This window comes from Apus apus, chromosome 21 (genome assembly GCF_020740795.1).
Source record: "Apus apus isolate bApuApu2 chromosome 21, bApuApu2.pri.cur, whole genome shotgun sequence".
In the NCBI taxonomy this organism is placed as follows: domain Eukaryota; kingdom Metazoa; phylum Chordata; class Aves; order Apodiformes; family Apodidae; genus Apus; species Apus apus.
The window spans coordinates 4,110,667-4,137,799 of NC_067302.1; the positions used below are offsets into that span (position 1 = coordinate 4,110,667).

Consider the following 27,133-nt stretch of genomic DNA (forward strand, 5'->3'; position numbering starts at 1 on the left):
TTACCCCTCGTCCTTGTCCAGCTCTTCCCCAGCCTTCTCCCCAAAATGGGGACAGCCACGACACGGAGCTGCTGGTTTGCTGCTGGCTGAGCTGACACAACTGCAAAAAAATATACCAGGAATGCAAAAAATACACCAGGAACATGAATGCAAAAATGCACCATGAATGTAAAACCAGCCCAACAACTGCTTTTCTCCTGCAAAGACACAAGCCCGGCTCAGTGCCTGGCTGAGGGGAAACTGAGGCAGCACCCGCAGGGGTGCCACGGTTGCAAATAGCCCCGGGGCAATTAGCACTGTTCCCTGGCGGGGGGGTGGGAGGGTGGGCAGGAGCCACTGCTGGGGGGGGGGGTTGGTTCTTAACCCAGGCTTCTCCACCACATGGCAGCTGGATTTAAAGTGGAAGGGGCAAGGACTCCCTGGAGTGGGGGATCCCCAGGTGGCTTTTGGGGGGAGGGACAAGGAGATGCTCCAACCTCCCCTTGCCTTGGGGGGGGTCTGCATCCCTGTGCATCCCTGCTCCGGGCTGCGGGGGGGGGGGGGGGGCGGAGAGTGCTCATAGTGGAGGGCGGGGTGGGGGTCCCAGAGCAACCCCCCCCGCACCCGCCCGGCAGCCCCCCAGGGGCCGGGGAGGTCCCCCCGGGGCAGGGGCTTTGCGGCCGGGCTGGCCCTGCCCCCCCGGACTTTGCACACGAGTCCCCGAGCGCTTCACACGAGGCGGGGACAGCGGCTGCCACCGGCCCCGGCCGCGCTGCGGGGTCACCGGCCCGACCCCCGCCCCGCAGCAGCGCGATGGCAGAGGAACGGCACCTGCTGAGCGAGGGAGCAGGCGGGTAAGGGGGGAGCCCGGGGCGAGCGGGGGGGGGGTTTGGGGACGTGGTGACCCCTCTCCCCCCTGCGGCTCCCAGCTGGGATCCCCTGGGAGCATCTGGCTGGGGAAGGGGCTGAAGAGGAGATTCAGGGTCCAACCCGCTCCCCCCAAAATCCTGCCCCCTGCCCCCCCCCCCCCCCCCCGCGCCTTGCCACGGCCCCTCTCTCCCTGGCAGGTCTTACCTGGGGACTGCACAAAAGGATGGACACAACTCGGTGCAGGGACAGGCGCCCGCCCTGGAGCTGGGGACACGGCCTGGCCAGCACTGCCACACTCGGGGGGTCACCGGCCCCCCCAGACAGCAGCAGCGAGCCCGCAGGAAGCTCTACCTGGCTGCAGGCGTCTGCCTCATCTTCATGGTGGGGGAGGTCATTGGTGAGCGGTGGGTGCAGGGTGTGGTGAGGGCGTCCCCTGCCCGCAGCCCCTCTTGTTCTGGCTCCCCGCTGTGGGTGTGGGCAGAGCCCCTGTTGCTTTTCAGTGGGGTGAAGCACCCGCTGTGCTTGGGGTGACCCGGTCTGTGTGCAGCTCATGCTGAGACACACACACACACACCCCCCCCCCATGCCACCCCGATGTCCCCACTGTCCCCTCTCTGCAGGTGGGTACCTGGCAGACAGCCTGGCCATCATGACGGACGCAGCCCACCTCCTGACGGACTTTGCCAGCATCATGATCAGCCTCTTTGCACTCTGGGTCTCCTCACGGCCCCCCACCAAAACCATGAACTTCGGCTGGTACCGGGCAGGTAGCAAGGAGCATCCCAGGGTCCCTTCCTCATGAGGACCTGGTGCCTCAGGGAGCCCCAGGGGGCACAGGGAGCCCAGACACCAAGGACACGGGCAGGGGACAGGCACCACTGTCTCCATGAAGGGAACAACCCCAGGGGTGGGTGCTGGGTGCCCACCCCAGCCCTGGGGGTGACGGGGAAGGTTCTCAGGTTTGGAGAAGCAGCAGTGCAGGGCTGGGGGGGGGAATGTCCTCTCCACAGAGATCCTGGGTGCCCTCCTCTCCGTGATCTCCATCTGGGTGGTGACGGGTGTCCTGGTCTACCTGGCGGTCCAGCGCCTGCTCTCGGGTGACTACGACATCGCCAGCCACGTCATGCTCATCACCTCGGCCTGCGCCGTGGTCGCCAACATCGTGTACGTAGGGACACCCCTCGTCCTCCCCGGGTGACCGGGAGGGTCACTCCTAGGGTTAGGGACCCAGGGATGTCACCTCTGCCCTGCCCGCAGGATGGGGGTGGTTCTGCACCAGACGGGGCACGGGCACAGCCACGGGGCGGCCGGCGAGCAGCCCAGCACCAGCGTCCGTGCCGCCTTCATCCACGTCGTAGGGGACCTGCTGCAGAGCCTGGGCATCCTCATTGTGTCCTACGTCATCTTCTTTAAGGTCTGGGTGGTCCATGGGGGTGCTGGGGGTGGGGACAGTGGCTTCAGCCAGCTCTGGCTGGGCACAGGGGTGAGATGGAGGGGACTGTGTCCTCTCTCTGGTGGTGCCGACAGGGATTTGGGCTGAGGTTATAGTGCTGGAGGGGCCTCACCTTCTCCTATCCACTCCAGCCCGAGTACAAGTTCGTGGATCCCATCTGCACCTTCATCTTCTCTGTGCTGGTGCTGGGAACGACACTGACCATCCTCCGTGACATCCTCCAGGTCCTCATGGAAGGTAAGGACCCACCAGGGTGGGGGGTGGATCTGGTCCACGGGGCCTCCTATGGGTGCTGCAGCCTCCCCTGCCCCCCCCCCACCTCGTCTTGCCAGCACCCACAGCTCTCCCTCCCCAGGCACCCCAAAAGGGATGGACTTCAACGCCGTGCAGGAGGCGCTGCTGGCGGTGCCAGGGGTGCAGGCCGTCCACAGCCTCCACATCTGGGCGCTGACGGCGGCGCAGCCGCTGCTCTCGGTGCACATCGCCATCAGTGAGTGCCTTCTGGGGGGGGGGGGGGTTCGGGGTCCACCTGCACCATCCCGCCTCCCCCAACCCTACATCTCCTCCCTTGCCTCTGGCAGGCGCGGATGCCAGCGCACAGGAGGTGCTGGAGGAGGCCAGTGCCCGGTTGCAGGCCACCTTCCACTTCCACACCACCACCATCCAGGTGGAGAGCTACTCCGAGGAGATGCGGGACTGCGGGCAGTGCCAGCCCCCCCGCGACTGAGCTCCCCCACCCAGCAGCCCACTCCCATCCCGAGGAGGGAATATTTTCATACGTGGAAAATAAAACAGAGCAAAGGGCTGGTTGTGTGTGTGTGTGTGTTGGGTCTGGCAGCGCCAGGGCATCACCTCAGGTGTCTGGGAAGGCAGCAAGGACAGTCAGCAGCCTCCATTTTCCCTGTTTCTATTCAACTGGGGGGAAAGGCAGCTGAAACCACCCTTTTTTTGGCCTGGGGGAGCACTGGGAGGCAATGGAGTGCTGGGGTGCTCGGGAGCTGCGGCGGGGGGGGGCCTGTCCCAGCTGCAGGGAGGGAGGACACGCTGGCCCTGCTCTCACCTCTTATCACTGCTCTGTTTGCCCTCAGGGAGCCAAAGGACTCGCCCTCCCTGCGGGGCTGGGTGCTGGGAGGGCTGGGTGTGCAGCCGGGAGCTGCACAGGTTATTCCCAGGGTGTCTGGGTGGCTGCTGATGGCACAAGCTCCTGGTGTTCCCTGCTTACCCCCTACCCCACAGCCACAGGGTGGCCTCTGCCTCTCCACCCACCTTTATTGCACTGGTAAAACCCAATAACAAATATAACCCAACAATGAGTAAAACCCAACAACGAGTAAAACCCCGTCAGCAGCAGCCACCTTCTCCGGGGTGGGGGTCTCTGTGCACCAAGACCCTGACCCTGCCCCCTGGCAGTCCTCAGGGTTTCTCCAAGCGTGGGTATTTCTTGCGCAGGACGGAGACCTGGTCCTTGAAGAGGACGGGGTCGAGGCGCAGTTGGGAGGACACGAGGGGCATGTAGCCAAACCAGTCCACCAGCTGGTTGAGACAGTCCTGCCGCTGGGAGAAACGCCGGCCGCCGGCCACCCCCGCCGTGCCCTTCACCTTGGCAGGAGGGGAGCATGGGGGTGAGGGGCTCTGCTCCTCAGCTGGCTCCCCCACATCCCCATCCCTGTGGCCCTACCTGCTGGGACACGCTCTCCTTGTGCTGCTTCCGTTGGGTGACCTTGATGGGTGGCAGCTTGGTGACAGCGGCCACCAGGACGTTCATCAGGATGTCCTCGCAGGCAGCCAGGCCATCCACCAGCTCCCGCAGCCCCGCCGGCAGGTACTGGGTGAAGAGGCTGTGATAATACCTGGGGAGGGAGTGAGGAGGGGGGGCAGGATGCAGCCAAGCCCCCCACCCTGCCAGCCTCTCCCCGGCCGGGTACCTGTGGTAGAAGGCAGCGGCGGTGAGGACGATGGAGAGCTCGTTGGTCCACTTGGAAGTGTAACCCCAGCGCCTCTGCTCGGGGTCCCAGAAGTGGCTCCGCTCGGGGAAGCCCACGATGCGCTCGGGGAAGCTGCGCCACACCACGAAGGCAAAATCCACCTGGCATGGGACAGGGGACAGTGTCACTGGGCTGCAGGGACCCGTGGGAGGCAGCTCATGGCCACCCCTGCCTTCCCCAGAGCTCTGCCTCTGGCATGGGGACAGCGGGCACAGCTCCCTGCCAGCCCCATGGTGACCACTGAGCCTCCTTCTTGGCTCAGCACGGGGCTTGTCCCAGCTCCATGGGGCCAGGATCGTGGTGCCCATGGTCTCACCTCGCTGGTGGACAGGCTGCTGTCCTCATCCAGGCTCAGCACAGCGTCCGTCTGGATGGCCGCATAGGGGAAGAAGCGGTCGCTGAGCTATGGGGGTGGGGGGACAGGAAATCAGGTTGGGATTTGCCACGGGTTGGGTGCCCCAGCTCCCTGCCTGCATCCCAGCTCCTCTCACCTTCCCGCTGCCCTGGATGATGGTCAGAGGCACGGTGGTCTGGGGCCATCTCCCACTTGGTGGTGGTGGCTTCTCACAGCTCCACAGCACCAGGATCTGCAGGAGGGCAGGACCAGCGTGTCTCGGGGGGCTCAGCTGGGCTGCCCCATCCCCGGGGTACATTGGTGTTCACAGGGTGGCCAGAGCTGAGCCCCCCTCAAACCCCACAGCAGGACCTGCTCCAGCCCAGCTCACCCCAAAACCATCTCGTGGCAGTTTGGACCACAACAAACCCATGAGTGATCCCCCCTGCACCGTGGACTCAGCTCCCCCCACCTGGGCACAATACTGGGATGCAGAGACAGCCTGGATGAGCCTGAGGATGGGCTGGGAGGGGGATCCCACCGGGGAAACAGCCTGGATTAAAGCTGTGAACTTCTCAGAGGGGCTGGAGCCTGGAAAAGCAGAGAGAAAGGGTAAGCGTTGTGGCATGCACCGAGTTTGCCGTGCTCAGCCAGGGGACAGGGGTCCTACCGTGCTGCAGGTAGTAGAAGGGAAAGTCCCCGGGGTGGGTGGAGAACTCGGGCAGGACCAGGAGCCCCCCGGGCAGCGTGTTCCAGAGGAAGCGGGAGCGGTGCGGGAACAGCCGGTCCTTGATGATCTGCCAGAGGCCGAGGAGATGCTCTCAGCGCCCCCCAGCTGTGACCTCGGGGGCTGGGGGAATATCGAGGGCCGGGGAGGGTCGGGGGGGTGCTCACCTCCAGCGTGGTGTGCACGATCTTGTCGACAGAGGAGAAGTAAGCATCCCACAGGAACTGGGTCTGCTGCTGGAAAGCCAGCACGCGCTCCGGGGGGATGCAGCGGACGATGGAGGGGATCTGTGGTGGGGGGAGCTGGGTTCTCACCTTGTCCCCCCCGGCAGGGCTGCCTTGTCTCCGTGACTGCAATGCCATCCCAAGGGACACCCCGTGGCCAAGGATACTGTGCCCCTTCCCTCTCCCTGGAGCAGGATCTGCCCCAGGACCCCACAAGGACTTTGGATCTGGGGAAGTGCTCAGCACCCCTCCCGGGACAGGTGATGCCCTCAGGGCTGCAGCTGGGATGGGACCCCCCCTGACTCCAGGCTGGATGAGAAGTTGCATCCACCCACGGGAGGGAAGTTTTACAACCCTGGTGCTGTTCCCCAAGGTGGTGGAACCCGGGGAGGGGGTCCGTGTGCCCGGGGGGGGGCAAGATGTGGCCACTTTACCTGCAGCAGCAGCCTCTCGTTGCCCACCACGGCGGCTTTGCCCCAGTTGATGGCCTCGGCGAAGGGCAGCTCCCAGCCATCACTCAGCAGCACCGGGATGCAGGCAGCCTGTGGAGGGACCCCCACACAGGTTGGGATGGAGCCCCCGCACCCCAGGGTGGGGGTCTCCCTGTCCATTGACCCCCCTCCCACCCTACCTCATACCTGCAGTGCCTCCAGGAAGCGGAAGGAGCCCAAGCGCCGGCCCCGGGGCACGATGCAGAAGGTGGAGTTGTGCAGCAGCTCCTGGTAGTCAAACCTGGGGTGGGAGAGGATGGAGGGGGGTTGTCAGGCACAGCCCACCCCCCCCAGCCCGTGGCCATCCCAGGGGGGCTCGCTGGCACCCAGCAAGGCTGCCCAGAGCAGCATTAGGATTGATCAGAGCTGATTTGGGCTCTGAACAGCCCTGGCTCCTCGGGGCTGGTGGAGCAGAGATGTTCTGGGAGATGTCGGGACATTCCCATGGTTGGAAAGAGGAACCAAATTCAGCTCAGAGAGGAGGGGGGTCAGGATAGGACACCAGTGCCCTTCAAATTCATTACCCAGCTCTCTCCACCCTCCTGTAGTGAAACCCAATGCAAAGGCAGCACCCAAACCCCTGGGCCCGAAACTGCAGCAACTCCTCTGCCGTGCCCAGACTTGCCAGGCAGGATCAGCCCTGCCTGCTCTGGCAGCAGCTCTGTGGGGGCAGAGGGTGGGCAATGAGCCCCCTCCCTGGGCTGTGGGGCAATGAAAGCCCCTTCTGTGTGGCCAGGGGGGAGAGGCTCTTCCGCTGCCGGGTCCCTGCCACCGCGCTGGAAAATCCAATATTGACATTAGTTTGGGACAGACCCCGTCTGTTCCTGCCTGCGGGAAGGGAGGGACCAGGCAGCCACGTCCTGGATGGGATGGAGGGTACAAGAGTGGTCCAGCCCGGGGGGGCTGTGAGGCCAAAGGGCTGCTTGAAATAGGGGGAAGGGTCTCCCTGCAGGGTGGGTGTGGGGCTGGTGGCAGCCTGAGGGTTAAGGACATGTCCCCTCCATGGGTGCTGGAGCACCTTGGAGTATCCCAGCACCCTGGGATGTGGGTAATCAGCCCCAACGCCAAGGTGCAAAGTTTTAAGATCAAACCCCACCTCTGGAGGAGCCATCCGGGATGCCAATAACCCCATCAGCGAGCCCTGCCTCCTTAACTCCCCAGCTGTTGGCCAAGCAACCGACCAGCCGGAGGGGCAAGGGCAGCTCAGACGGAGCTCAGACCCCCCTAAGAAACCACAGCAGAAACAATCCCATCCCCTGGGGATATCCCCTCTACCACCCGCTCCTGGGGGACCCCAAACCCAGCTGTCACCCCCCGTTCCCCCCGGGGCTGGGCGGGCAGCAGGATGCATCCCGGGGGGGCAGAGCAGCAGCGGCCCCGCAGGGAGGGGTCGGGGGGCTGGGGGGGGGGGGAACTGGCGCCGGCCGGACTGCGGGGCCAAAACCTCCCGATGGAAACACTTTGCTCCTGACGCGCTGCGGTTTCCGGGTAATCACGCCGTCAGGGCTTCCTTGTTTTGTTAGGAGCCGGGATGGGCGCCCGCCACGCTCCCTCTGCCCGGCCCCTCCACGGCTCCAGCTGGGCAGGGTGCCAGCGGGGACCCGCCGGCTCCAGAAGAGCCTTTTCCCAACCCGTTTTGGTTGCTTCCAAGCCGGGGCAGCCCGCAGTGGGGCCGGCCTGCCAGGCTGCTACAAGCCACCCTTTGTCCAGGCATGGAACCGGATCATTTTAGACAGCCCCAGGGGCGTGAGGAGGGGGATGGAGCCCCTGGCGAGGCCTTCCTCTGCCCCCCGTGCTGCCCTCCCCAGTGCACCAGGAGAACGGGGACATCCCCAATGCACCAAGCAAAGGGGCAGCTGGGGTCTCACTTTGCCAACTGCAATGTGTGCCCTCCTTGCTGGCCTGTCCCCATCATCACTCTGCCACTGTCCCAGCTCTGGGTCTGAGGACATCTTCTCCCAGGGCAGGAGGACATAAATCCCCTGTGTGATGTTGGGCAGAGCTGGTCCAGCACAATGTTGTTTTTTTCCTGGGTGTCCCACAGGGACAAGTGGGATGGCTCTGGGTCACATGTGAGCACACTGCCCTGTGCCACATGTGCCCTGTCTATCTGCCACCCAAAGCCACCCCGGGCGAGGTGTAAATCTCCCTGTACTTGCCAACAGCATTAGGGGATTACTTGGGCTGGTGGGAGTGGGATCTCCTGTCCTACCACCCCTTGGCACCATGCAGGGTTGACCTTGGGACCCTGTCCACCAGCCCACAGCATCTCCCACCATACTACAATGTCCCATCCCCAAAAAGGCTCCTCCACAAGAGCTGCCCCTGCTGGGATGGTGGCACTGATCAGTGGGGCCCCACGGTGCCCAAGCTGCTCCAAAGCCTCAGTTAATCCTGCTCCCTGCAGCACTCGGGCTCCACTTTTACCTCCCAGCACCTCCTAAGATGCTTTGAGGATGATGCCCAATGTGGCCTCTCCCCATCTGTCTCCAGCTGGGTGGCTGCAGGGTGTCCCCAAGCAGGGGGATGGAGACCTGGCCCATCATTGGTGGGACGGGGTCTGCACCCACCAACCCATCATTGGTGGGACGGGGTCTGCACCCACCAACCCAGCAGCTGGTGACAGATCCCAAGCAGCAGGATGGGAGGTGAGGAGCTGCCGAGGATCATGGAGCCCCTCAAACTCATGGAAGTTTGTTTCCCCCAAGGTCCATCCCACTGCTGCCACTATCCCCATATGTGAGAGGGGACTCAGGAAAACCCCACCATGTCTGGGTGAGCTCAGGGTTGCCCACACACCAGGATGCCCAAGGACCCACCACTTTTGGGAGATATTCAGCGAAGCCAGTGGTGGTTGGGGTTGGGGGGGGGATGTTTCGGGCTCATCTCCAAGAGAAACATTTATGTTAGAGGAGGGTAGGAGGGGGAGGGCAGAAGAAAAGCATCATTCATCAGCGTTAGGAAAAAGGGGAACAGCATTAGAGGCAGCTGCAGCAATTGCAGCTCAGAGCTGTCCTCACCAGATTACTCCAACTTTAATACAGAGCAGAAAAGCCCTCAGCAATCAGCGCCTCGCTCCCCACCACGGAAACGAAACCCTCACCAACTTCTGGAGAACCCAAAACTTCCCTCTCTCCCCGCACCCGCAGGTCCAGCCACCGCAGACAGGCACGGCTGGTCCCCCGGGGAGGGGCAGGAATGTTTGTGGGGTGTCCCCCCACCCTCCCAGACCCCCTTTTCCCATCTCATCTCTGACTCACTTTTCGTAGTCGACGTTATCCTTGTCGCAGCGCGTGTCCTTGTGCTTCTCCCAGTCCTTGCCGTGCTTGCAGGTGGTGAGGGAGATGATGTCCTTCCCGTTGTGGATGTGGTGCAGGGCGTTCCTGGTGCCGGAGCCGATGCCGGTCAGGTACCTCTTCCCCTTGAACACCAACAAATATTTCTTTTTTGGGGGGATGGAGTCCTGATACAACCACCCCCTCTCCCCGCCGCGCTGCGGGTGGTCCTTGGAGAAGAGAGGGATGGAGACATCAAAGCCAGGCCTGAAGTTCTCCGTGTAGAAGCTGGCTTTGGCCAGGATGGCCTGGCCGATGTCAAAGCCCAGATCCTCAGTGTAATTGGGCCAGGTCCCTGAGTAGAGGTTGAAGATGAGGTGATTCCGACCACCATTCCAGAGTGGGAAACGACGGATTTTCTCATCAACGTTACGGACATATTGACCAGAGAGGTGGTCACGGTCCAGCGTGTCGATGCTGAGGATGAAGAGGCAAGCTTCCTCGGGGTCTGGGGTGTAGTAGCGAGAGCGTTCGATGGAGGTGAGGATTTTGCCATAACTCTCTGAGAGGGGCTCGTCCCTCTCCCGGGGGTAGGTGAAGACCTTGAAGCCATGCTTCTCACACCTGGAGAAGTCAAAGCAGGTTTCCATCCGGCATCTGCTGTTCTTGTAGACGCTCAGCCTGGCCGCCTGCCGCTCCCGGGGCGATGGCAGTGAGGGGTCCCCATCGCTCTGCAGCTCCTTGGGGTCTGCAAAGCTTTTGAGGAGGGACCGATCAATCCAGCGGGGCCAGTTCCTCCGGGCTTCGCCTTTCCTCCCAGGAAAGAGAGCGAAACGGCGCAGCTGGTCTCCTCCAAAGAAGAAAAGCAGGAGCCAAGAGGCAAGGAAAGTCAGGAAAATGTATTTCTTCCTGGTCTGCATAGGTTCATGTGCAGCCCCAGCTCCTCATCGGGCTCGGACGGGTGTCGGAGTCCGCTCAAAAGGCCGATGTCCCAAACCTGAAGTGGGCAGTGGGACGGCTCCCAGCCTCCAGGTATTGTCCCTTGCAGCTTGTGGGAGCGTGGATCAACCCCACGGTCCTCCCCCTGTCCCCTCCGACCAGAGCCGCGCTGGCTTTCCAGGGTCGTCCCTCCCTGCAGAGCTCGGTGCAGGGGCGTCCCGCTCCCTTCCCTCCGGCGCAGCCTCTACTTCGCTGGGCCCCCGTGCCGCGACAATGACATTTCCATCACCGCTTGGCCCCGCTTCAAGTCCCTGGGGAAGGGGAGAGGTCGCGGCGTGGCCGTCCTGCCGCCGCCAGCCCCGTCACCGCAAGCGGCTCCTCACGTCCCGGCGGCGGGACCCCCCCTTCCCAAATCCCTCATGGGAATAAAACCCCCCGCTCCCCCGGAGCCCCCGTCTCTCCCCAGCCTGTTCCTTCCCCCCCCCCGCCGGTACCTCTGGGGACACGCAGCTCCGGGTGGGTTTGGGGCCGCCGTGCCCCGAAGGGTCGATACGTGGCTTCCCGCGGCTCCGGGCTGCATCCCCGGCCGGGGACGGCGGCGGAGCAGCCGCCGAACCGGGCTCTTCCCTCCCGGTGCGAGGCCCCTGCCGCGGTCCCGGGGGGGTCTTCCCCTCCGCTCCCCTGCCCCGGGGGTGCGCTTGCCTTGTCACCTTCTCCGTCTATCCCTGCCTTGGGCTGTTTGTCCCCGTGTCACCCCTGGCTGCCTGTGCAAGCCTCCAGCTGCCCGAACCCCGCGTGGTCGCCTGTCCCCTCACCCCGGGGCTGCCTGTCCCCTGTCCGTCTGTCCGCCCCCGACACGGGGCTGCCTGTCCCCTGCCGGTGTCCCCCCGGGGCTGGCTGTCCCCTGCCCGTGGGTCACCCCCCAGGGTCCCCCTGTCCCTCCCCGCTCAGTGCCCGGTCCCGCAGCCCGCCCGGTCCCCCCGCTCCATCCCCCCCCCCACCCCCCCCGCCCGCAGCTGTTTCACCGCGTCCTATTCCCCCCGTCACAACTTTGGTCCCGCCCACTCGCTTTTCATTGGTCGCCCTCGCCCCCGTGGGCGGGGCCCGCGGAGCCTCCCCTCCCCTGCGGCGCTTTCCCATTGGCTGCCCTCACCCAGCGCCCACGTGGGACGGGGGTTCCCCGCGCTGCGGGGGGGGCCCGCGGCTGCGCTGGGTCCCTGTGCCCCCCGCCCGCTGCGGGACCCCAAGTGCGGGGAGCCCCGGGGGGCGCGGCCCGGCCCGCTGGTCTCCGGTGCTGCTGACTCCAGCCCCTCGGAGACCCCCAAGAGGGATGGGGCCCTGTAGGGCAGCAGTGGGGTCACGGTGGGGGGGGCCCTGAGGAGCGGCCAGAAACAGCCGGGGCCAGCTCCGCTAGTGACAGTCCCCAAGCTCCGGTGACCCCCCCCGGGCTCCCTACAAGGACGAGCCCTTTTGCAGCTCTTGCCTGAGTCAATCTGGTTCCGAACCCAGCACGAAGCCGGGGCTGGACTGCGGGGTTCACCCCCTTCGGGGCAGAGATGGGGGGTCCCAGCCTGGCCGGCCCCCCCCAAGTCAGCCGGGCGGGAGCATGAGCTGAGGGGGGGTTCGGCCCTTTGGAGAACCCCCCCGCGAAGGCCAGAGTGGGGCCAACACGGGCAGCAGCAAAGCCAACCGGCCCCCAGTGGCCCTCACATAACGGGGACCCCAGGGTTCCAGCTGCGGGACCCCCACTCCGCTGTCCTGCAGGGTGGGAGGCACGAGTGGGATGTCCCCGAGCAGCCGGGCTGGCCCTTGAGCAGCCCCCACCACCTCCAGCCCCGGCCATATGGGGGTCCTGGGTGGAGGGGGGGCTGAGCCCCACGGCACGGAGCCCCGCGTGGGCTGGAAGGGGCAGCAGGGGCAGGTCGGGGCTCGCCTCTCCCACCCTGCCCCGGCATCCAGGGCCGCGCCAGCCACCGCCCCCCGCCCTGCCCCGCCGGCCGGGCAAGCCGGGACGTGACCGGGCGCTGGATCCCATCCGTGGGTGTAACAACCTGGCCGGCCTCAGCCTGCTGGCCTGCGGGCAGGATGGGTGCTCGGCACCGGGCAGGGTGCCACCACCCCCCGCTGGGCCGGTGGGTGTGGGCTGGGGTCCCTTTCCCCTGCCCCAGCAGCCAGGTGGGACCCCGGGGACACACACGGACTGACAGCCATATTCGGTGCTCAGCCTGTGCCTCAGTTTCCCCGCGCACCCTGGGACACACACACACACATACCATGCTGGGGAGCCTGGCGCGGGTCGGCACGCGTGGCAGCAGCTCGGTGGGGAGGGTTTTTTTTACCAAATCTTTGGGTATTTATCTGGCAGGCCCAGCCCGCTCGGCCCCACGGGGAGTTAATCCCCGGCTGCGGAGGGGATTACCGCGGGGGCTGCTTTAGCTGCTGAAAAGCGGATTAACCCAGGACAGGGAACACGGGGACGGGCAGTGGAAAACCTGGGGCACCTCTGGGGGGACACAAGGGGACAGTCCCCAGCCCCGGGGGGGCACAGACCAGGCTGGAGTGCAGCCCCGAGGTCAGGGGGCTATGGGCGCCCACAGGACACCAGGAAGGGTGCCAGGGAGGGACTGGGATTGTGTCCCGCACTGGTGACACTGGGAGCTGCGATGATGCGCTGGCGTCAGTGGGAAGTATGTCCTGTACTGGTGGCTACTGGGAGCTGTAGTCCCCCTGGCACGGGTGGCACTGGCAGCTGCAGTGCAGGGCGCACTGGTGTGTGCTGGGAGCTGTGACCCGGTCAACTGGTGAATGCGGGGGCGACTGAGGAGAGAGGGAATGGGGGCTAGTAGGTCCTGATTGGGGGGTGCTGGGGGGCACAGAGGGAAACTGGGAGCTGGGGGAGCCCTGGGAGCTTGGGAAGGGCACTGGGAACCCCAGGGGGAACTGGGGGAGTGGGTGGTGTACTGGGAGGTCTAGGTCTGGGGGAGCACTGGGAGCTGGGGGGCACTGGAAGCGGGAGGGGGGCGCTTGGGCTGGGGGGAACCAGGAACTCTTGGGGAGCACTCGGAGCACTGAGGGTCACTGGGGGTCCGGGGGGGAGCACTGGGGGCAACGGGAAGAGCTTTGGGGACCGTCCCTGAGAAGAACTGGGATCTGTAGTTCAAGTAGGGTTTACTGGGAAGTGTAGTTCAGCTGGGATTACTGGGAAGTGTAGTCCCAGGATCCAGCGTAAACTGGGAGGTGTAGTCCCAGTCCAGGGCCATGCTGGGAGTTGTGGTTCCCCAGCCCCGGGGCAGCTGTAGTCCTGCCCTGGGGGGGTTCGGGGCTCTGTCCCCCCATGTCCTCAATGGCCATGTCAGCCCCTGGCTCCCATGTCCCCTGGGCCCCCCCCCGTCTGGCCAAGCTGCCTCTCCCAGCCCTCAGCATCCCGGGGTGCAGGGGAGGGGGGCGATGGGGACACCCGCCCTGCAGCAGGGTGGCCATGGGGTCCCCACCTGCCCTGTCGAGCACCCACCAGCCCTCAGCCCCACCATCCTGATCCGGCAGAGAAAGCACGGGGGTCCCCCAGGCAGGGACACAGACACTGACCCCGTGTCTCCCCGTAGGCTCAGCTGTGGCAGCATGGGGGGGACGCAGTCGCTGGCACTGCCCCAGGGGAGGGGACCTCACCAGGTGGGCTGCACAGATGTCATGGTGGGCCACACGCAGCAGGTATGGATGGGGACAGTGATGGGGGGACCTTAGGGTGGCCTGCCAAGACTTAACGGGGGCTGATGAGAAAGATGGAGACAAACTTTTTAGCAGGACCTGTCAGCAGGACAAGGGGTGATGGTTTTAGGCTGAAAGAGGGGAGACTTGGATCAGATATTAGGAAGCAATTTTTTTACACTGAGGGTAGTGAAACACTGGCCCAGGTTGTCCAGAGAGGTGGCAGATGCCCCATCCCTGGAAACATTCAAGGCCAGGTTGGACAGGGCTGTGAACACCATGATCAAGTTGAAGATGTCCCTGTTTAAAGGTCCCTTCTGTGATTCCATGGTTCCACGGGGACAGGCAGAAGGACAAGCTTCCATGCCCAGCTGGGTTCTGCAGGGGCTGAGCTCACCGAGGACGTGGCCGCTGTGCTCTGTGCTGCCCCCACCACGTCCCCCCTTCCCCTCTCTCCCCCAGGGGCTCTTCCTCCGGCTCTTCTACCCCTGCCTGCCCCGGGCAGGGGCTGAGCAGCCTCTCTGGATCCCACGCTACCAGTACTGCTCCGGGCTGGCCGACGTTGCCCAGCGCAGCCGGCACTGGTGCGCGCCCCTGCTCAGCGTCGCCATCGGTAAGGGGGTGGGGGACACCCCATCCCAGTTCCTGGGTGCTCCCCCATTCCTTAGGGACCCACTCCCTTAGTGGGGTTTGAGGCTGCCAAACCCATCCCCCTGTGCTTGGGGTGCTACAGGCAGGGATGGAGCCAAGCAGGGACCCTCCTCTGTGGCAGCAGCACCTGCCACCCATGTCCCCCCTTTTCCCGGAGGGGGGTTTCTCTTCCCTGCAGGCTCCTGCCGAGTCCCAGTGAGCTGGAATGGGCCTTTCAAGCCCTGCAGCAGCGGGTACCCACTGATCATCTTCTCCCATGGCCTGGGAGCCTTTCGGTAGGATGAGCCTCAAGTGGGACAGGGGGTGCTGAGCCCCTGCTCAAGGCCAGAGCCACGATGGGGACACGGGTGTCCTGACCCCACTGTGCTCCGCTGGGACCTGCCTTCTGCTGGCAGCACAGCCCTGACCCTGCTCCCCCCCGGGCAGGACCCTCTACTCCTCAATCTGCTCAGAGCTGGTGTCCTGGGGCTTCGTGGTGGCAGCGCTGGAGCACAGGTGGGTGTCCTGGTTCCCCCCCCATGAACTGGGCAGCCAGGATGGGGCTGGCAGGGCACTGCACCCTGGGGAGCTGCTGGTGCCTCCCCCGACGTGGCTGCCTGCCCTCCTGCCTCTGCAGGGACCACTCTGCCTCCGCGACCTATTTCTGCACGGCAGAGGCTGGGAGAGAGGAGTGGATCCCCTACCAGCGGGTGCCCCAGGGACAGAAGGAGTTTTATTTCCGAAAAAAGCAGGTACCAGGGTGGAGAGGGTTAAGGGTGGGCAAGCCTAGGAGGTGTGAAATCCCTCCTACAAGCTTTAGCTGGCTCCTCCATCCCTGGGGTCTTCATCTCCTGCCCTTCCCAAACCTGTACTGCTGGGGCTGAGCTTTCTCCTTGCAAGCTGAGAAAAATCTGTTCAACCTGTTTATCTCTGTTTTCATGGGGTTTGTCCAGCTCCAGCTGGCCCTGGCAGGAGCCAGGCTGGGCTCTGCCACATCCCTGGGTACTTGAATGTCACCCAGAACAGACTTTCTGCTCAGCCCAGGCTCCAGACCGGCTGCTGGGTTTGTTCACACTCTGATTTTTGTTTCTCTGGGATTATCCCCAACAGCTGCTTGTTGGGGAGCAGGGAGGTTTCCTGCTGACCCAGGTTCCTTCCTGCTCATTTCTGCCTCATTTAAAAGGACAACATTGAGTCGAGATTTGCTGGAGAAAAACTCCCTAGGAAACGTAGTGGTTGGAGGTGCTTTTGGCAGTTGTAAATCACCTCCCAGCCTCTTATTTTTGTGTCTGCTCTGTCCCACCTTGCACAAACGAGGGAGCAGTTTTCCTGTTGAGATGAACCCATGAGCATAAATGTTGAGGATTAAGAAGAAATCAATCACAAATAGAGGGACAGGTTGTGCCTGAGCACTGTGGTTGTAGAGGGATGAGGATGGGGGGATACTGGGGGGAGGATCTGGCCCCAAACTTGTAGGTTGGAGGAGCTGGGTTAACTGGGGAAGGGGCAACTCTTGTTCCCAGGTGCATCAGAGAGCTGAGGAATGTGTGCGAGCGCTCCGGCTCTTCCAGGACATCAACAGTGGTAAATCTGTCCCCAATGTCCTTCACCAGGACTTCGAGCTCTCCGTGCTGAAGGTATCTGGGTCTGTCCGTGCTGAAGGACCAGCCCAGGGGATTGTTGGGCTGCTTGGGGGGGTCTGGGTGCCCTTTGCTGGCAGGATCAGTCCTTGTGGTGTGAGGTTTGTCCTCCTGGGACAAGCAGGTCTGTGCAGAGCTGCAGCTCTTGGCTTCTTGGTGCTCTCCTGTCCTTTTCTTTCCCTGTCCTGGAGAAGCCAGATCCCATTGCACCCATGGTGATAATGGGACATGATGTCCCTTGCAGAGGGCAGAGCAGTGGGGGCCTCTTCCCTTGGCTTTTTCTTCCCTAATTATGGAATGTCTGCAGCAAGGTTTGGGCACAGGCTCCCCAGCCTTCTCCTTTTTGCAGGGCAGTGTTGATCTGAGCAAAGTCGCTGTCATGGGCCATTCCTTTGGGGGGGTGACAGCAGTGCTGGCCTTGGTGAAAGAGCCCAGCTTCAGGTAAGCTACAGCAGGGACCAGGAGCCTTGGGGAGCTGCAGGGATGTGTGGCTCATCCCAGTGGGAAGGGAGGCAGCAGCACTGGGTGTCCATCCTGCTGCAGGTGCGCGGTGGCTCTCGACGCCTGGATGTTCCCCCTGGAGAATTCACTGTACCCAGAAGTGCCCAAGCCCGTGCTCTTCATCAACACGGAGGAATTCCAGACGCCAGAAAGTGTTGCCAAAATGAAGAGGCTGAGCTCCAGAAACAGCCAGACAAAGATTATAACCATCCTGTGAGTCAGGGGCGGAGGGCACCCACCCATCGGGTCCCTCCTGGGAGCCCCTATGAGCTGTGTCCCAGCAGGAGGACCTGTCCCCAGCTCCCACTTGAAGCAGATTCCTTCCCTGTCCCAGGGGGTCCGTTCATCACAGCCAGACAGACTTCACCTTTCTCACTGGGAAGCTCATCAGCCGTGTCTTCAGAGCAAGAGGAACCCTCGACCCCTACAAGGGTCTGGACATCACCAGCCGGGCGGCTCTGGCCTTCCTGCAGCGGCACCTCGGTACGGCACGGGGCGGAGGGCACCTTGGCACCTTAGACATTGGGAGGAAACTCTTCCCTGTGAGGGTGGTGAGAGCCTGGCCCAGGCTGCCCAGGGAAGCTGTGGCTGCCCCATCCCTGGCAGTGTTGAAGGGCAGGTTGGATGGGGCTTGGAGCAGCCTGGGCTGGCGGGAGGTGTCCCTGCCCGTGCAGGGGGTTGGGACTGGATGATCTTTACGGTCCCTTCCCATCCAAACCATCCCATGATTCTGTGATTGGCCAGGGGCTGGGGGGGCACAAGAGCTTCCCTGCTTGTGGGGAGCTTGGGTTTGGTGCTTCCCATCCCCTTGGACAAAGCAAAGGGGTCCGGTGGCTGCTCCTCCTTTATTCCTGGAACTGGGCAGATCATCACTGTACTAACCCTGCCACCATCTCTGCTCCAAGCAGACCTGGAAGAGGAGTTCAATCAATGGGACAACCTCCTGGAAGGCATCGGAGACTCGGTCGTTCCAGAAGCACCGTTCTGCCGCTCCAACCTGTAGCCTGCTCCCAGCTCTCTGGTGGGAGATGGATACGGGGAATGCAGCTGCTTCTGGTCTGAAATGAGCCAAGGAGGGCAGGATGACCCATGGGGAGAGCAGAATCATAGCAGGTCCACCACTGCAGGATGTCTGGGATGCTCAGTGGCAGTGCCAGGAGAGCCCATCCTGCCTGTTGTGGGGGCTGTGGGGCTAAGGGAATAAAATCCCTGGGGACCAAGGTCTGAGTTGGCTGTCACTTGGGCCCTGGGTGACACCCTTCCTGCACCCAGGGGGTAGGTGGGCATCAACCCCTCGCTGGGCCTGGCTGGATCTGCTGCAGCTGGGGCACATCTGGCAGAGGGGGTCATTTGCTGTGGGCTGGGGGTTGTTCATGGCCAAAAGAACCAGTGCAAAGAGATGCAGCATCTGGGCTCCAAGCACAGTGGGAATGAAAAACCTTCTCATCGTCCTGGAAAGCTGTTGGTGACCCCACACCTAAGGTCTGGGGGGAGAAAAAAGAAAGAGGGTGGTTTTCATCAAGGGACTGGCTGGCCAGTGTCTCCGAGCAGCCCAGCAGTGCAGGGATGTGAAATGGGGACGGGGATCAGCCCCAGGAACAGCAGGAGAACATCCCAGCCTGGTTCTGCAGCAGGAAGAGCAGCAGTGCTGCCCGCAGCCCCCACAGGAACAGGCTGGCTTGGGAATGAAGGGCTTTGGAAACACCAGCAGCCCAATCCTGGGTAACACCCAGGGTGTCAGAGCTGGAGCTGCTTTTTAAGGAGGCTCCAATCCTCAGCCATCCTGAGGAAGGGCTGAAGCTGGTGGAGCTGCACGGATTTACCCACTGGAGACCCTCCTTGCTGGCACTGCGGTGGGAGAGGCGGCCGGCAATCCTGGACACGCCAGCTCAGCAGCTGCTGGGAACATCCAGGCTCCTGCCACACCATCTGCTCCCACATTGTCCCTGCTACCACCGGGGCCATGGTCCTGCTGGGGAACAGGAGTGGCAGCCCTGGCTTGGCTTCAGCTCCTGCCCTCGGGAGGGTTTGGGTGGCACGTGCTGTTCCTCGCCCAGTGGCAGCAGGTGACACGGGTGCCAGCAAAGCCCTTCTCCCAGGGGAAGAAAAGAGAACAGAAAAGCAGCATCTCATGCTGAATTGTTTGTGTCACCATGACGGCCACGTCCTCACCTCACTGGTGGCCCCTGACCCCTCTCAGTCAAGGTGAATCCTGGGGCTAAGGAAGCTCCAGGATGGCCTCGGGGGAAGGTGCAGCAGCAGAGAGGACATCTTTTAATGTCTCCTGCACTCTCCAGTGACACAAAGGGCTGATGTGAACAGAACCACAAGATTCTGGTGCTTTTGAGGCTTCCAGGTATATATATATTTTTTAAATTGTTTTACACCTAAACCACCATTTCTAGCCCCAGGAGCTGGCTGGGGTGGGACAACCCAGGGAGCTTCAGGATGGCTCTGCTGAGATGCTGGGGGTGGGTGTGGGGACATTCAAGGTCAATGTGTGAGATGGGTGAGCCAGGGAGGGCACAGACAGAGCCTGTCAGGTCCTGTGTTCACAGAGAGAGAGAGACAGTGGTTGGTGCAGAAATCAAATCCCATTTTCCTCCTCAAATTAGCACAGCCAGAGATCTGGGCTGCCAGCTCCAGGGGAGCAGCCAGGTCCACAGCACAGCTGAGGCAGGCTATAAATTCTGCAAGGCTCTTATGTAAAGGCTTTCAGGAAGGGGGTGGCAGAAACCACCATGCTCAGAGGGTGACTCTGACATTTCTTAACCCTTTGGTTCACAGAAAGCTGCTTATTCCCATGCCTGTGGGGCTGGGGGAGCAGAGAAGCGGGCAGATGTCCCGCCTGGCCCTGCATCCCTTTCCTCCCCACTCCAGAGCCAGCCTCTGTGCCCAGGACCATGTTCCCAATTGTCTTTGTGCCTCTGGGGGCAAAACCCCACCAGAAGAGAGTTCAAAAAGCCCTGGGGACACTCGGGCAGGACAGACACCCTCTTTCCTCTGCTCCATCGGCCCCTCTTTGCTCTCGGTGGGATGTGGTGGTGTAGGTAGGAGCATTTTTCTCTCCAAGCATTTTTCTCCTTCACTGATTCTCTGCTGCTTTAAAATCCAGCCTGGAGCCACCTCTTCAGTCAGGCTCCCCTTCCAAGCAGCACTTTCCACCCAAACCCCATCACAAGCTCCAGACTTGAGGCCGATGCGGCACGAATCCCCTGGTGGAGCCGGGAGGAGGGAAGGTGTTGTCCCTGGATCCCAGCTTCCTTGGATTGCTTTGCCCAAGAGGGTGGGAGAGAAAGGTTTTATAGCCACAAATCCCCTGTGTTTTATCCAGGACATGGGAAGGAAACCCTGACTCCCTTACCTGGGGGGTCTGGCACCTGGGGAATCCACCAGCCCAGCCCTGGAGGGTTGTGTCCTGGAAAGGGTTCCCCTCCAACCAAGCCTTGCAATGTGTCCAAGCTGCTTTCATATTCAAACTGGTGGCTTTCTAAATAAATAAATAAACACAAAAATAAATAAATAAATAAATAAATAAATCGGCTGCCCATTGATATTCCCCTCACAGCTGGGCTTGCAGCGTGCCCGGGGCTGGGAATGGCCACATTCCTCTTATCTCCACACAGCAACCTCCTCTCTCCCACCGCCTGCAGCTGCAGAGCTTTTCCCCCTCTCCGAGCTCTGAAAAGCCCCTTCTGGGAGCTCTTGGTAATTTCGAGCTGAGATTCTTCTTCTCAGCCTCCCCACCCCCAGCTCCGTCCTGCCTGCAGCTCCATCCCTCCTGGGAAGCCCCTTCCAGCCGGCAGATCCCTCCCCATCCCACCCAACATGCAGGCAGCAAAGTGGAGTCACCAGCTCCTGCTGCAGCGTTTGCTGCTGTTGCTGCTCAGGAAAAAAAAATCCACACCACCCTCATTTACTCCATTGAAGCTTCCCCCTTGATTTAATTAATGCAAATTGAGACATGTGTTAAAACCTCCTTGTAATTACCGTAACAGTTACTGTCATGGTTTGGGTTTTGTTGTGTTGTTTTTTTTTTTTATCCTTCTTGTGTTTTGAAGGGAAAAACAAAAGGCCTGGATTCACAAGCTGAGCCCAGTGGGAGCCACTCGAGCTCTGGTTGAGGAGCTCAGTGTCCAGCTGAGCTACCAGCCCCAAAGACCAGCACGGGTACAGTGCTGACCCTGCTCCTAACCCAGACCTGGGCAGGATTCCTTAGGTTCCTTCAGCTGGTGAGTACACACTTCTTTTTATGTTACCTTTTTTTTTTTTGTTCCTATTGGCAAATCAAACCTTTTGTCTCTGGGTGGAATCTCAGAGGAGAAATCAATTAACCTCCAAAGTGAATTGTTCCCATCTAACATGTTGGCTTCCAGGCTGCCTCGAGCTGAGAACCCTGCATGCTCGTTGGCAGGAGGGATGCAGCTCAACTTTGTCATCTTCCCAAGCACCAGCTCCTGCCACGCAGGGTGGGCAGGATCCAGCAGGATCAGGATCCTTGGGATCATGCTGGGTGGCTTTGAGGCCCAACTGGGCTGCAGGCACGAGGCTTGGTGAGCTCCTCGGCCTCCAAAATGCAAAGCTGTGGGCCTAGAGGGCTCCTGGTCTCTCACCAGCAGCATCAAGGGTATTTTGAGGGCAGAACTGGGTTTTTTGGACAGTTTTCCCTCTGCAGGAGAAGCTCCATTCCAGGCTGGAGTGATCTCTTGCTGACCCTAGAGATGATGCCTGAATAAACAGGGGGGGAAAAAAAGGCTGAGATGGGAGCCTGAGCTGCTGGAGGAAGCAAAGGGCTGTGTGAGGTCTCTGTAGTTCCAGGCTACTCCAAAAAAGCCTCTGAAACAGATTGGAGGGATCAGTCTTGGGCAATATCCAGATTTCCTCCATTTCAGGCAGGACAAGCTGATCTCAGCCCTGGCTCCTGCTTTGCCCCCAGGCACGATGGTGGCTGCACGAGGTGGGGACCCCAAATGTCCCACATCCCCCCTTTTTAACCCTTTGGCTGACATCTTCACCCCACTCTGGGGTGTGGGGAGGTGCTGAGGCTGCCAGCACCCCTCCCCAGGGCACCAGCTTCAAGGGTGCCTCCATCTCCTGGCATCAACACCAGCTCTTTAATGACACTCAACACGGAGGGCCTGGGTTGGGTTTTTTTTCTGAGGGGGGGTTTGGGGGTATTTTTAATTAAAATGAAGCACTTCAGTTGGCAGTTGCAACATAAATGGGCCTCTCCAGGTATTGATTTTAGCATATGGCAGCAGTTTGCTGGTTTATTGCAGGAAAGACAGAGATGTGGTTTTCCTCCTGAAAGGCTGCCTTTGTTTGCCTGTTCCCACAGCTGCAGTGGATGTGTCTGGTCTTTTTTTCTTTATATATATATATATATGTATATATATATTTCTTTTAATATATATACTGATCTCGTATCAACTCAAATTAGTGGGGGGAAAAGGGATCAAGCAGCACTGTGTGTATTTTAAGTGCAGGTATTGTTTCCATGCTGGTATTGCTGAACGATTCCAGGCAGGGAATGAAGAGCCAGAGGGATGGAGCAGGAATTAACCCATTTGGATGCAGATTTGTCAGTGGAGATGGGAGGAGAACTGCTCATTGTCCTGAGAGGATCTAAAATACCAAAGCACAGATCTGGACCTTCTTGTTGGACTGAAGTGAAAAGGTGCCATAAAAAAAGCAAACAAAAACAAATTAAAAAAAAAGCACCAGACTTGTTTTCTTGGCTCACAAATCTTGTGGGAAGCAGCATGTTTTATTCTGCCCGTGGTGCCTGACAGGTCTTGTCTGTTCACAGCACTAGGGATGTGGCCACAGGATAATTAGCTGTGGCTTTGGCACTGGGCAGGATCTCCTGCCTTACCTGAGCACGAGGTCGGATGCAAGGAGGGGGGATCCCTTCCAAATCCTGCCTTTGGATGGGAATTCGACCTTGTGCTGTGTGTCTGAAGGAAGACAGGCACTGGAGAATCTACTCCCCAGGCAGCAGAGCTCTGAAAAATCAGTAAAAAACCTGTTAACCATTTTGCTGTGCACCAGTTTTCTCAGTGAAACAGCCCTGATACCAAGTGGCCCGAGAACTCTGTACTGGCCTTTATTTTCAGATTTGCTCTTAGTGCCCACAGGCTCAGCCTGGGGGCTCATTCATCTTCTTTGACACTAGGGAAGTCGTTTTCCTTTAAGAGGATTTCCATCCCTGAACTCCTCCCATCCTGACACTTCCAAGCTACATTTTGTCTTGAAAGGGTGGGAGTATTTTTAACCATATCACGCCAGGGAAGTATTAATAGCACAATAGGCTGCTGGTAGAGCTGAATCCATATTTTAAATTCAAGGAACTAATTAGGAGCTGGGGGATAATTAGTGTTATACCCAGCTTTCCCCCTCCCCCCCCCCCCCCCCCCCCCTTTCATTTTCCAAGAGCCAAATGTCTTTACTGGAGTGTTCTGTGTCTGTTGAATATTTGATGGCTTCCCCATGCATCGCTATTCCATGTGGTTGTCAAAATCCCACCCTCTTCTGCTCTATCCCAGCTGAAATGGCTGACTCTGACACTTCAGAAATCTAATTAGTGCATCTCCTCTTGGCTCACACGCAATAAAAAAACAACCCACCCCACCATCAACTCTTTCTTCGTGCTTCTCCTGCTACCGCCGGGTGCTGCAGCAGTTATTTTTGAACCCTCAGCAGCAAGTTGTTTACCAGCTTCCATGAATAGCAAAGCTCTTGGTGCTCCATATGGGAAATGCAAATTCATGGATTTGGGTTGGGAGCAGAAAGGGAAATCAGTGAGGATGGAGAGAAATGGGCCGAGGCTCCTGGCTCAGTTGGGAGCAAGGAAGAGGGGAAGCAATCCAAGGGGATCCCTGGGCCAGCTTTCCGTGTGTGTTTCTGGACTTAGGGAAGGTGGGAACCAGCATCCAGGTAGATCTCAGATTTAGCAGGTAGCTCCCAGGAGAGCACAACTGCACATTAGTGTCTTGGAGGATCTGCTGTGAAGAAAAGAACCAGCTCTGACATGGTACCAGAAAAGAACCAGCTCTGAAATGGTACCTGCTGTCGGGAGTGTCTGTGACAGCTCTGCCAGGCGTGAAGTCTCTGGGCTCTAATAATAGTTGGGCTTGTGCTGAAGCTTCTTCCTCCCTCTTGCCTCTCCCCAGCCATCTGTTTTCAAGAAACTTGTGGAATTCGTGTCACTGAGCTCCTCTCCATATTTATCAGAGGGGCAGAGACTGGCTCACAAAGCTAAAAGCTGGGAGAGAAGACTGGTCTGAGTAGTTGGATCATGTAAAACCTCGTTTTCTCTGGACACAAAGGATGAAAAACATGCCAGGAGATCTGCCAGCTGGGTGGGAAGGGGATTCTGCTGGTCCTTTGCCCAGGGTGAATCGAAGGCAGAGCTCCATTTTTTAGGAGAAAGACCAGATCTCCTTCCACATCTATCCTGGTTGCAGCCAGGGTGAAGGTGTCCATGTGTGGGTAGCACAGCCATTGCTTTGGGGTCTGTCACCATCTCAGTGTGCTGGAGGATTTATTTCAAGGAGAGCAAAGTGCTTCTGGGACCTGTGTTTTTAGTTCATTAGAAGCTTATATTCTTTTTTTACTCAGAGCACTCATCACCACAGTACAAGGGCAGGGAGGGAGAGGACAAGGGGGATGGATTAAAACTGGCAGAGGGGTGATTGAGGTTGGACATGAGGAGGAAATTCTTGGGTGTGAGGGTGGTGAGAGCCTGGCCCAGGTTGCCCAGGGAAGCTGTGGCTGCCCCATCCCTGGCAGTGTTGAAGGGCAGGTTGGATGGGGCTTGGAGCAGCCTGGGCTGGTGGGAGGTGTCCCTGCCCATGCAGGGGGTTGGGACTGGATGATCTCTAAGGTTCTTCCAACCCAAACCTTTCTATGACAGTATTTAGAAAATATGCAGTACAGTCCTACAACTGCGTTTGAAGAGGTAACTACAACATTTCAGGGTGATATTATCCCAATATCGAAACAATTAACTTATTTTAATTTCTCTGGCTGCAGGTGCAATGACCATCTGTGGTCAGTGCTTTTACCTGTCTCATTTTATGGAGGAATTAAGTGGGTTGGAAGTGAATTTCTCCAACAAACCAAACCAGCAAAGGGAGCCAGGCACCCTGTCTGACTCAAAACAATTAAACCCTTTCAAACAAGTGCAAATTTGCTCCAAAGGGAACATTTTCTTAATGATGTTTTTCAGCATAAAAATAGTCTCAACCTAAACACCCCCAGTAAACAAATATCAGTTACCTTCAACATTTCTTGCCCCTGGAGGAGCTTTCATTGTGAGGAAGACACTCCCTTAAAAAATGTCTTGGTTTATTCTTCATTTATTTGGGCTCCTCAGCTGTGTTTGGATTAAAATGTGGTTTTGTCTGAAGATCAGGGAGACCTTTGCAGCCCCTGGTTTTCCTTGCCAGACCTTTGTTGTGCAGCAGCACATCAGTAGAGAGAAATTTGCTGAAGGTTAATGCAAAGACTGAGCAACATGGATAGAAAGAAATCTTTTAGCCCTTCTCTCTACCTCTGAGGGCAAGTTTCTTATAATTTACTGTCTCCTCTCACAGGTTATTTGTTAAAACTGACTCAGATCACATAGTATCTTGGATTTCTAGTTTTAAAATGGATTTGTTAATGCAGTGACTGTTACCAGTCTCAGCAAATACTTGGTAATGTGACTTCCAAAGGTGCTTTTAAACATTCGTTGATTAAAAAATAAGCTGTCAGTCCATCCACCACAGATGCTTAAGGATGGCAATTTAATCCTCAGAAAGCACATTTTCTTATTGGAGATTAAATATTTTTGCAAGTTAAAAGAGCTGCCGTGGGCTGAGTTGTCACCTAATTATGTCAGTCTCTTTCTGGAATGTTTTGATAAGCACATCAGAGGAGATGTTTTCATCTTTATGCTAAATCAGATCACGTCACATCCTAAATTTTACAAGGACTCCTCCTGATGAGACCTTGACTTCTCAGTTGCCCTGAGAGCAGAGCCTATTGAACTGAAGCTGAGGGGCCTCGTGTTTTGTCAGGGCTGAGAATGAGCCCACTTGAAGGTTGCTGGTTTGCTTTTTTTTTGGTAAAAAACCCTGGAATTCTAGGAAAAAGCTCTTGTTGGTGATAAGGAATCCAGTAGACAAAAAACCCACCCCATGCTGCTCGGCTGGACGAAAGAAGAGTCTGTTTAGAATCGCAGTCAATGTGTCAATAAACACAAATCAAATGCAAATTAAATAAAAGCTTTTCATCTACTCCATTCTCCTTGAGATCAGACCAAAATAAATGCCACATAACCAAATGTTCCAGAAATAAAACCACTCTTGCAAAGAGGCCACAAAAATATAATGAGATCGTCTCCGTGCCTTTCCAGCTGCTGAGCTGTTATTTCTCTTTGTATTGCAAGAATATTCAAAGATTTGGGTTTAAATTGAAACCAGTTGTGGCAGGTGTTGTGGAGGGATTGCTGAAGAGTCTCAGCCTAAGTGTCACTGCATGGAAATGCCAGAGCTGAGACCAGATCCCAGATCTGATTTCCCAGCTCTCCTCAATAACCTGCGTTGTCTCTGCCATGGGAGAGTTCTAACCTGAAAGAAAGTTTGGGTTTTCAAGCCAACCAGCAAAGGCAGGTTAAGTTACCTTCATAGAATCCTGGGATTGTTTGGTTTGGAAGGGACCTTAAGGATCATCCAGTCCCAACCCCCTGCATGGGCAGGGACACCTCCCACCAGCCCAGGCTGCTCCAAGCCCCATCCAACCTGCCCTTCAACACTGCCAGGGATGGGGCAGCCACAGCTTCCCTGGGCAACCTGGGCCAGGCTCTCACCACCCTCACACCCAAGAATTTCCTCCTCATGTCCAACCTCCATCTCCCCTCTGCCAGTTTTCATCCATCCCCCTTGTGCTCTCCCTCCCTGCCCTTGTCCCAAGCCCCTCCCCAGCTTTCCTGGAGCCCCTTCAGGCCCTGGAAGGTGCTCTAAGGTCTCCCTGGAGCCTTCTCTTCTCCAGACTCAACACCCCAACTCTCCCAGCCTGTCTCCAGAGCAGAGCTGCTCCAGCCCTTGGATCATCTTTGTGGCTCCTCTGGACTCTCTCCAGGAGCTCCATGTCTTTCCTGTGTTGGGGGCTCCAGACCTGGTCCCAGTTCTCCAGGGGGTCTCCCAAGAGCAGAGCAGAGGGGACAATCCCCTCCCTGGCCCTGCTGCCCACGCTGCTGGGGATGCAGCCCAGGACACGGGTGGTTTCTGGGCTCCAATTGCCAGCTCAGGCCTTTTATTTTTCTCTCTCTCTCTCTCTCTCTTTTCTTTTTCCTCTGAGAAGCCCAGGAAAGATGATGCTCTGAGGACAGACCCT

At 59.1% G+C, this 27,133-nt stretch overlaps 4 protein-coding genes across 8 annotated transcripts in view; 2 read left to right on the forward strand and 2 right to left on the reverse strand.

The window, feature by feature from the left end:
* The window catches only part of PDIK1L (PDLIM1 interacting kinase 1 like), a 43,467-nt gene extending 16,791 nt beyond the window's left edge, over window positions 1-26,676 (reverse strand). The window contains exon 1 of the mRNA XM_051637894.1: window positions 26,458-26,676. The gene's annotated coding sequence lies outside the window, so the exon portion shown is untranslated. The remainder of the gene's footprint in view (window positions 1-26,457) is intronic.
* SLC30A2 (solute carrier family 30 member 2) lies at window positions 793-3,029 on the forward strand. Its single transcript, XM_051638288.1, has 8 exons — window positions 793-833; window positions 1,047-1,246; window positions 1,470-1,616; window positions 1,860-2,013; window positions 2,107-2,263; window positions 2,434-2,539; window positions 2,658-2,792; window positions 2,884-3,029. Exons 1-8 carry the CDS (start codon window positions 793-795, stop codon window positions 3,027-3,029), a joined length of 1,086 nt encoding a protein of 361 aa, XP_051494248.1.
* Window positions 3,554-11,265, reverse strand: EXTL1 (exostosin like glycosyltransferase 1). Of its 2 annotated transcripts, XM_051637810.1 has the most exons (12): window positions 10,772-11,265; window positions 9,324-10,588; window positions 6,211-6,304; window positions 6,007-6,114; window positions 5,516-5,635; window positions 5,292-5,418; window positions 5,094-5,212; window positions 4,779-4,874; window positions 4,604-4,690; window positions 4,228-4,388; window positions 3,981-4,152; window positions 3,554-3,901 (listed from the first exon to the last, which is right to left on the reverse strand). In XM_051637810.1, the coding sequence occupies exons 2-12, from the start codon at window positions 10,256-10,258 to the stop codon at window positions 3,716-3,718; spliced, it is 2,205 nt and encodes a 734-aa protein (XP_051493770.1). In that variant the 5' UTR covers window positions 10,259-10,588; window positions 10,772-11,265; the 3' UTR covers window positions 3,554-3,715. The 2 variants fall into 2 exon arrangements, with proteins under 2 accessions (XP_051493770.1, XP_051493771.1); XM_051637811.1 differs by lacking the exon at window positions 3,554-3,901 and having other exon boundaries at window positions 3,983-4,127.
* Window positions 13,014-17,973, forward strand: PAFAH2 (platelet activating factor acetylhydrolase 2). 4 transcript variants are annotated; one of them, XM_051637867.1, is made up of 11 exons: window positions 13,014-13,078; window positions 13,880-13,985; window positions 14,445-14,595; window positions 14,791-14,908; window positions 15,060-15,128; window positions 15,250-15,364; window positions 16,136-16,249; window positions 16,602-16,693; window positions 16,796-16,966; window positions 17,088-17,236; window positions 17,662-17,973. In XM_051637867.1, the coding sequence occupies exons 2-11, from the start codon at window positions 13,896-13,898 to the stop codon at window positions 17,754-17,756; spliced, it is 1,164 nt and encodes a 387-aa protein (XP_051493827.1). In that variant the 5' UTR covers window positions 13,014-13,078; window positions 13,880-13,895; the 3' UTR covers window positions 17,757-17,973. The 4 variants fall into 4 exon arrangements, with proteins under 4 accessions (XP_051493827.1, XP_051493824.1, XP_051493825.1 ...); XM_051637864.1 differs by lacking the exon at window positions 13,014-13,078 and adding an exon at window positions 13,084-13,123; XM_051637865.1 differs by lacking the exon at window positions 13,014-13,078 and adding an exon at window positions 13,084-13,123 and having other exon boundaries at window positions 14,812-14,908.
* Window positions 26,677-27,133: the final 457 nt, after the last annotated feature.